General features: G+C 40.3%; 1 protein-coding gene across 2 annotated transcripts in view; it reads left to right on the top strand.

Moving 5' to 3' along the window:
- The first annotated feature begins 1,346 nt into the window (after positions 1-1,346).
- The window catches only part of arid3c (AT rich interactive domain 3C (BRIGHT-like)), a 311,849-nt gene continuing 303,132 nt past the window's right edge, over positions 1,347-10,063 (top strand). For both annotated transcript variants that reach the window (XM_065026923.1, XM_065026922.1), the window contains exons 1-2: positions 1,347-1,691; positions 2,316-3,026. In XM_065026923.1, the coding sequence (XP_064882995.1) occupies positions 1,653-1,691; positions 2,316-3,026 (750 nt within the window). In that variant the 5' untranslated portion in view covers positions 1,347-1,652. The remainder of the gene's footprint in view (positions 1,692-2,315; positions 3,027-10,063) is intronic.

Below are 10,063 nucleotides of genomic sequence, written 5' to 3'. Positions count from 1 at the left end.
TTCCTTTGGAGTTGATGGACATCAGCACATCTGTGTCTTGTACCAGAAATACATCCGGAGACTGTCTATGACTCAGAGGACAGAAGACCAAAAGGTTTCCATTGTGTCAACGTCACTTTCAAAGGAACCGTTACTACAGCACCCACATCTCTGTTTTTCTAATCTACTGCTATAGGTGATGCTCAACCTCCTGTTTTATTTTATTTTATAGGTGATGCTCAACCTCCTGTTGTTTTAATTTTATAGGTGATGCTCAACCTCCTGTTTTTTTAAATTTTGTAGGTGATGCTCAACCTCCTGTTTTTTTTTATTTTATAGGTGATGCTCAACCTCCTGTTTTTTTTTTAAATTTTATAGGTGATGCTCAACCTCCTGTTGTTTTTTTATAGGTGATGCTCAACCTCCTGTTTTTCTTTATAGGTGATGCTCAACCTCCTGTTGTTTTAATTTTATAGGTGATGCTCAACCTCCTGTATTTCTTTATAGGTGATGCTCAACCTCCTGTTGTTTTAATTTTATAGGTGATGCTCAACCTCCTGTTTTTTTTTATAGGTGATGCTCAACCTCCTGATTTTATTTTATTTTATAGGTGATGCTCAACCTCCTGATTTGTTTTATAGGTGATGCTCAACTTCCTGTTTTTATAGGTGATGCTCAACTTCCTGTTTTTATAGGTGATGCTCAACTTCCTGTTTTTATAGGTGATGCTCAACTTCTAGGCAATCCATTGGCTCTGAATAGTAAAAGCCTAGTTTGTGTCAAATAATTTACAATATGCTATGGGATCACTTATGGGAGGTTTAATCTGTTAATGGATTAACATACATTTAGATGGAAGTTGAATTTATAGGATCTATATGTCATAATCTGATACAATTTTTAAATATATACATTCTGCCCCAGGCAATGGAATGCAAAACGATTTCACCGTTCTGATGCATGCAATTATTATTATGATTTTATTTATTTATTATTAAACTGCTATTGCAAAAAAAAACATAACCTCTACACTTATTTCTGTCGATATAAACAAAATTGAAAAAAAAAACATTATGTAGTCTAGGCAGTAGGCTTCATGGAACATATGCGTAAAATGCCTAGTTCAGTGGGGGCAGGGTCCAGGCTAAATAGCCTAATGAATAACAATATGTATATATTTATAGAATATAGAATGTGTAACCAATTAACAATTTTGGCAAAGAATTTACCATTTTTGGATGGTTCCCAACACTTGGCGATGTGGGATCCGTCAGTTCTCTGTGTTTCTGTGCGGTTGTTAAAGTGTATTTCCTAGGTCGGCTGTAGACCCTGCCCTCTGTATATCACTGTATCGACGTGTTGTTAGCAAATGGGAGCAGAACGTCCGATCCTTCGCATGAGGGGGTCATTCTGACTACAGGGCCGATCCTTCGCCTGAAGAGGTCATTCTGACTACAGTTGCCACTTGTTGCTAAACCCTTCAGGGCTTCAATACTCGACCACCGCAAATACATTGATAGCCTACACTTTAATCCTACACGTTAATCTATTCTCTCCAATAGAGACGCGGATCTCGATGTTGAATCAGGATTCAGGAATACTCCCACAACTAACATTGAAAGGAGATACTTTGTCAACTGTTTGATATTTCGGTCTAATCTGACGGGCGAAGCATGGTTGATAATACCAGTATAGCAACTAAATCTGCTTTGGTAAGCATCACATTTAGTTCTTTCTCTAACCATGTTGACTGATTCTGATTATTCTTATTAGCCTATGTAGATGTTAATAAGATAGGCTATTTCGTTTTGTTATTTTATTTCGTTTTCTTTTAGGCTAATTATTTACACTTTAACTAATTATTTACATTTTAATAACGTTTTTGAATGTTTAGATTCACATTTACAGTAAATGAACTTTTTACATAACTTGTATCTCTTAAATAGATTGATACGCACGTTTCTGATGCGTAAGAAAAATAGTATGCAATGGTTTATGTATAAATAGGCTAATTATTCTGTGTAATTATTTTTGTCAGCCTGCCACATCAGCACTAGGCTATACAGCGCACAATGTTACTGTGTTACCCACGTTCATTTCCGCAATACATTGTAGTCTATTTATGGTGCACTTTTGATACATGTTAGAAGCCACGTTTTAAGAGACATCGACTCCAGGGGCCAAATGTCGGCCACATTATCATAATAGGCATGGTCGTGTGTTCTTACAGTTTATTACCAAGTTATTACTTAATAGTTTATTGCTTTTAGTCAGTTTACTCTCCGTTACAATATTTCCGAGTGGTTATTTTATTTGTACCCCCTTGCTCTCCACAGCAAGCAGCGTTCTCATCGCCCAACAACCTCCCACTGCTCGTCTCCTCTGCCTCCACACACAGCCACTTCCCCGGCTCACACTCACAGTCCCAACAGCCCAGCAGCGGAGGCATGAAGCTAGAGGCGGTCATGGAAAACCTCCAAAGACAGCAGGCTGCCCGCCTGGCGTTAGAAGAGAAGCTTCGTCAGGCAGAGAAAGAGAAGGATCTCCGCTCCATGGTCGAGTCCCAGATACACCAACAAGCCCTCGCTTTCCACCACTACCAGGCAGCGGTCCGGGGCGCTTTCGCCGCGGGAGTAGCGAACTCTTCTCCCAGCTTGGCGAGATCCGCTGAACCGGGACTGGCTGTCCATCACAGTTTCGACGCCCGCAGGCACTCAGAGAGAGCCGACGACTCCGATATGGATGATGATCCAGAGGGGATGGACCGATGCATGAATGATGACGACCGGAATCTGGATGGAGATGACATGGACAACGAAGGAGTCGTGGATGATGAGGATGAAGAGGACATGGAGGGGGCTCTCAGCCACTACCAGCCCCACCACCCCATGCGCCCCGGTGCGGGACACTCTCCGAAGGGCACCCCGGTGCAGTTCATGTCTATAATTCCTCCCTCCTTCGTTGCGCCCCGGCAGTTGGAATCCCCGGGCGGGATGGCACCACAGTCTCAGAACCACGAATGGACTTACGAGGAGCAATTCAAACAGGTAAAGCTGACTAATAAGTAATAACTTTATATGAAACGTTACCTACTATACACTAGACTACACTGACTGTACTACCCCATGTTGATAACAATCTCATTCGTCTCCTTAATTAACGAAGTTTCCTATAATTAAGCCTGCCCGTTACTTTTCCAAGTCCAAAACAAAATTGAACTTTGTTTTAACGGCTCTAGCTTCTCAAGAGGATGTTGAACTGTTTTGATATTTGGACTTCAGAAACGACACGAACTTTAGTTTGTGCTGATCTGTCCTCTCTGTCTTTCCTTCATATGTTATTTATTTTCTCAAACGTTATTTATTCAGGGGAAAAAAACCCGTTGAGACCAGGCTCCCATTCTCAATTACTAATCACTGTAATACAACAATCAAATACAATGTGGAACAAAACATTAATCAATACAAAACATTAATCAATACAAAACATTAATCAATACAAACATTAATCAATACAATGTAAAATAAAACAGCAATCAATACAATGTCAAATTAAATGAAAATACAGCACTATACAACAATTTAGTCAAACGGTTCCATTCCTCAACTACTAGGTCCTCAATCAAAACCCTAAACTGCCCAAGCGCCAACAGAACACCTATTCGTAAAGAGTTTGTAAATGGTTTCAGCAGTGAGACGCATCAAAACTAAAAGCAGATTTACCGGTGGAGACCTGAGGAACCTGGAGAGTTAACCAACCCTGTGAACGGGTTTGGTTGTCTCATGGTTCTATACTTTAACAACGAAGTTAGGTAAGTCGCTTGTGTAGTAGAGCTTTGTAAACAGAAAGGGAGTAAGGAAGTGATTTTACGGGACTTTATTGAGAACCAGCCAACCTTTTGATACAGGATTCAGTGATGAGTATTAAAACTGTTACCTGCGATAGAGTGAAGGATGCAATGGTAGACGAAAGCAAAAGGTTTTAGAGTCGTGGCTGCTGCAATCTGGTAAACGCTGTCACCATAGCCAAGAACAGACAGGAAGGTTGGCTGCTGCAATCTGGTAAACGCTGTCACCATAGCCAAGAACAGACAGGAAGGTTGACTGCTGCAATCTGGTAAACGCTGTCACCATAGCCAAGAACAGACAGGAAGGTTGGCTGCTGCAATCTGGTAAACGCTGTCACCATAGCCAAGAACAGACAGGAAGGTTGGCTGCTGCAATCTGGTAAACGCTGTCACCATAGCCAAGAACAGACAGGAAGGTTGGCTGCTGCAATAGCCAAGAACAGACAGGAAGGTGGTAAACGCTGTCACCATAGCCAAGAACAGACAGGAAGGTTGGCTGCTGCAATCTGGTAAACGCTGTCACCATAGCCAAGAACAGACAGGAAGGTTGGCTGCTGCAATCTGGTAAACGCTGTCACCATAGCCAAGAACAGACAGGAAGGTTGACTGCTGCAATCTGGTAAACGCTGTCACCATAGCCAAGAACAGACAGGAAGGTTGACTGCTGCAATCTGGTAAACGCTGTCACCATAGCCAAGAACAGACAGGAAGTTTGACTGTACAATCTGCTTCCTGCTGTTTAGGGAGAGAAAATATCTCTCTTATTAAAAAAACATGTATGTAAAAAAAACATTTGAAATCTTCTGTTTTTAACTATCTCGTCAGTATGTTTTTTTTTGAAACATGAAGTCTTTGTCAATCCAAATGCCCAGATATTTATAATAGGGAACCTGATCGATGGGAGAACTTTTCAGTGAATAAAAATATAGTCCATTTGAAACATTCTGGAGAGAACTAGAGAACAACATATATTTAGTCTTGGCCACATTAAGAACACGTTTTAAACCAACCAGGGATTTCTGTAAGGTAACAAGGTCAGCTGACAGCTCAAGGTCAGCTGACAGCTCAAACAACTCCTGGTCTACAGTTGTGGGCAATGGCATAAATAACAGTATCGTTTGAATGTAGATGAAAAGTACAAGTTCTAATAGATAGACCGATATTATTTATACAAACACTAAAGACAACAGGTCCCAGTACCGACCCCTGTGGTACACCTTTTGTAAATATCCAGGAAACTAGACATAACACCATCAGAAATCACACATCGGGTCCTGTCTGACACATAATCTGATCCAGGCTAAATTTCAGTCAATCTTTGAATGAGAATGTGATGGTCACCAGTATCAAAGTCCTTTGAAAGGTCTACAAATAAGTCAGCACAATTATTTCATTTTTCATAAGCAATGAAACGGTGTAGGTCTAAAACCAGATATTGAGAGAGAACATATTTTTATTTCCTTCATGTCTATTTAATAAGAAGAACCCTAGACCAGACCACTTGTTCAAAGAACCCTAGACCAGACCACTTGTTCAAAGAACCCTAGACCAGACCACTTGTTCAAAGAACCCTAGACCAGACCACTTGTTCAAAGAACCCTAGACCAGACCACTTGGTCAAAGAACCCTAGACCAGACCACTTGTTCAAAGAACCCTAGACCAGACCACTTGTTCAAAGAACCCTAGACCAGACCACTTGTTCAAAGAACCCTAGACCAGACCACTTGGTCAAAGAACCCTAGACCAGACCACTTGTTCAAAGAACCCTAGACCAGACCACTTGTTCAAAGAACCCTAGACCAGACCACTTGTTCAAAGAACCCTAGACCAGACCTCTTGTTCAAAGAACCCTAGACCAGACCACTTGTTCAAAGAACCCTAGACCAGACCACTTGTTCAAAGAACCCTAGACCAGACCACTTGTTCAAAGCACATTTAGCATAGAAGAACCCTAGACCAGACCACTTGTTCAAAGCACCCTAGACCAGACCACTTGTCCACAGAACCCTAGACCAGACCACTTGTTCAAAGCACCCTAGACCAGACCACTTGTCCACAGAACCCTAGACCAGACCACTTGTTCAAAGAACCCTAGACCAGACCACTTGTCCAAAGAACCCTAGACCAGACCACTTGTTCAAAGAACCCTAGACCAGACCACTTGTTCAAAGAACCCTAGACCAGACCACTTGTTCAAAGAACCCTAGACCAGACCACTTGTTCACAGAACCCTAGGCCAGACCACTTATTCAAAGAACCATAGACCAGACCACTTATTCAAAGAACCATAGACCAGACCACTTGTTCAAAGAACCCTAGACCAGACCACTTGTTCAAAGCACATTTAGCATAGAAGAACCCTTGACCAGACCACTTGTTCAAATAATATAATTTGTTAGCTGACCAGGCCTAATTTACACATATACAATATATTGATATTACAAAAATGTATTTACTGTGAATACATGAGTATATTTAGTGATTTATCTTAAAAGGCTACAATAAAGAAATTAACTAAATATGTTCTCCTGCTTATTACTGACGTATCACTAGCTGTTAGTGGCTTAATTATTTGATAAATGCCTCCTATTGATAAAACATTCGGGTGGATTTTTATATATAATGTCACAGCGATTGTGGCAGTATTGGCTTTAAGGCTTGATTGATATAAAACACAAAATAATAAATAGTTTTAGGTGACTAAAGAATAAGAAAGTAGTCCTCTCCTCTCCAGCCTAAACATCATTCTGATAAAGATGTAAATTCATAATATTATTCATTCCAATCCACCAGAGAGAGGTTGTAAAGCGAACACAGATCTAATATGGTCATTCTTTATTTATGACGGAGCATTCAGATACTTCCTTAAACGTAATGTGTACATTAGGGCCCTGCATTAGGCCTGCATTAAGTAACCTAAGCAATGGAAATGCAATTAAAATCAGGGAGAAATAAAACCTTGATAATTAAGATGTGCCGTTGTGTAGTTCTTATGTTACTCATTGGACAAAATACAATTATTTATGTTTTATTTAAATTATACTATACTTCTCTATATAGTTCAGGGTTTTTTTATGGGGTTCCTCTGTCCAGTAGATACATCCTCAGTTCAGGGGTTTTTATGGGGTTCCTCTGTCCAGTAGATACATCCTCAGTTCAGGGGTTTTTATGGGGTTCCTCTGTCCAGTAGATACATCGTCAGTTCAGGGGTTTTTATGGGGTTCCTCTGTCCAGTAGATACATCCTCAGTTCAGGGGTTTTTATGGGGTTCCTCTGTCCAGTAGATACATCCTCAGTTCAGGGGTTTTTATGGGGTTCCTCTGTCCAGTAGATACATCGTCAGTTCAGGGGTTTTTATGGGGTTCCTCTGTCCAGTAGATACGGTATCCTTCAGAAAGTATTCATACCCTTTGACGTATTCCGCATTTTGTTTTGGTTTTAAAATGGATTAAATTGAGATTTTTTTTTTGTCACTGGCCAGCACACAATAGTCCATAATGTCATAATGGAATTATGTTTTTCACAATGTTTACAAATGCATAAAAATTGAAAAGCTTAAATGTCTTGAGTCTAAGTATTCAACCCCTTTGTAATGTCAAACCTAAATCAGTTCAGGAGTAAACATGTGTTTTAACTAGTCACATAATAAGATGCATGGACTCACTGTGTTCAATAATAGTGTTTAACATGGTTTCTGAATGACTACCTCATCTCTGTACCCCACACATATAATTATCGGTAATGTCCCTCAGTCGAGCAGTGAATTCCAAACACAGATTCAACCACAGGGACCAGGGAGGTTTCCCAATGCCAAAGAAGGGCACCGATTGGTAGATGGGTAAAATAAAAGCAGATTGAATATCCCTTTGAGCATGGTGAAGTTATTAATTAAACTTTGGATGGTGTATCAATACACCCAGTCAGTCACTACAAAGATACAGGCGTCCTTCCTAACTCAGTTGCTGGAGAGGAAGGAAACCGGTCAGTGATTTCACCATGAGGCCAATGGTGACTTTAAAACAGTTACAGAGTTTAATGGCTGTGTTAGGAGAAAACTGAGGATGGATCAACAACATTGTAGTTACTCCACAATACTAACCTAATTGAAAGAGTGAAAAGAAGGAAGCTTGTACAGAATACAAATATTTTCAAAACATGGATCCTGTTTGCAATAAGGCAATGCAGTAAAACTGCAAAAAAAAATGTCAAAGAAATTATCTTTATCGTTATGTTTGGGGCAAATCCAACACAACTTATCACTGAGTACCACTCTTCATATTTTAAAGCATGGAGGTGGCTGCATCATGTTATGGGTGTGCTTGTCATCGGCAAGGACTAGGGAGTTTTTTTAGGATGCAAAGAAACGGAATAGAGCTAAGCACAGGGAAAATCCTAGAGGAAAACCTAGTTCAGTCTGCTTTCCACCAGACATTAGGAGATGAATTAACCTACAGCAGGACAATAACCTCAAACACAAGGCCAAATCTATACTGGAGTTGCTTACCAAGATGACGATGAATGTTCCTGAGTGGCCTAGTTACAGTTTTGACTTAAATCATCTTGAAAATCTATGGCTAGACTTGAAAATTGCTGTCTAGCAATGATCAACAGTCAACTTGACAAGAATCAGTTAAATAAATAAATAATGTGCAAATATTTTACAATCCAGGTGTACAAAGCTCTTAGAGACTCACTCAGAAAGACTCACAGCTGTAATCACTGCCAAAGATAATTCTAACATGTATTGACTCAGGGAGTTGAATACTGATCTAATCAAGATATATCCCCTTTTTAATTTTTCATAATGTTATTGCAAATGTTAGAATTTTTTCTTCCACTTTGACATTACAGAATCTCGTGTCCATTTTAAATTCAGGCTGTAATACAACAAAACATTTTTTATAGAAAAAGTCAAGGGGTGTGAATACTTTTCTGGAAGCTCTGTACAGTTGAGGGATTTTTCTTTTTTTTTGGGGGGGGGGGGGGGGGTTCTGTCCAGTATCTGTTACTGTATATGATGTTTACGGTACAGTTGTGTATTGTACCGTAGAAATCTGAAAATCGGACTTTGTTTGAATATATTTTAATTGCAATTTGCTAATGCAACCAGTTACAGAACGACACATTTTTAACCCTCAACAATCCCGGGGTGTCTTTTGTGTATTAGCATGTAGTATTGATTAGTAACACTAATTGTCATATTGAATACTGTATGATGCTTGGCTGAAAACTCTTCTCTATTATCATGGAAAGACCAGTCTCTATTAGTTTGAGTTTTAGTTTGAGTTAATTTATTTTTATTTATTAAAAACAATTACAATACAATTACAATTATCATGGAAAGACTAGTCTCTATTTTCAAAGAAAGATTTACATTTTTCATAGTTTACGTGAATTTTGTCAAATGTAAATCATGTAAAATGGCATGTCTCCTGTCCATTATCAAGTTGAGAGCTTTAGTTTTCAGGATGTGCTCTTCTAGCCGGGTCATTGGGAAGAAATGGTCATAGGACAATAAAAGGATGCTTATGGTCACTGAGCAGACACGCTGGAGCCAGACTACTATGTGTTTTCAGAGTTGCAAAACAAAACCACATTTGAGGGCAACTGAAGGGAGGCAGCAGCTAACTGTATCTTTGTAAATGGGAACAAGATGTGGTGTTGGAGAGGCTCAATATCAAGACCGGGGTACTAGAGAATGAGTTTATTTCATCTGCCCTTTAGGCAGGTTAATATTTACTCTAACATCAATCTGTTGACGGATGTAGATGACAGTTAGATGCTGCTTTGTGTATGGATTTCTGAGGATGAATAGATTAGATTATAACAGAACTTTCTATTTGACATATCTGACATCTGAAAGGGAAGTGCTGAGAGAAGAGCTGAGGCAAGAGCTGAGGCAAGAGCTGAGGGAAGGGCTGAGGGAAGAGCTGAGGGAAGCGCTGAGGGAAGCGCTGAGAGAAGAGCTGAGGGAAGGGCTGAGGGAAGAGCTGAGGGAAGAGCTGAGGGAAGGGCTGAGAGAAGGGCTGAGGGAAGAGCTGAGGGAAGGAATGAGGGAAGAGCTGAGGGAAGAGCTGAGGGAAGAGCTGAGAGATGGGCTGAGAGAAGAGCTGAGGGAAGACCTGAGGGAAGAGCTGAGGGAAGGGCTGAGGGAAGAGCTGAAAGAAGGGCTGAGGGAAGAGCTGAGAGAAGAGCTGAGAGAAGAGCTGAGGGAAGCGCTGAGGGAAGACCTGAGG

The sequence above is a fragment of the Oncorhynchus nerka genome, linkage group LG13, assembly GCF_034236695.1.
Source record: "Oncorhynchus nerka isolate Pitt River linkage group LG13, Oner_Uvic_2.0, whole genome shotgun sequence".
NCBI classification, from domain to species: Eukaryota; Metazoa; Chordata; class Actinopteri; order Salmoniformes; family Salmonidae; genus Oncorhynchus; species Oncorhynchus nerka.
The sequence above is the reverse complement of the archived record's forward strand: the minus strand, read 5'-3'. Positions and strand labels throughout refer to the sequence as shown.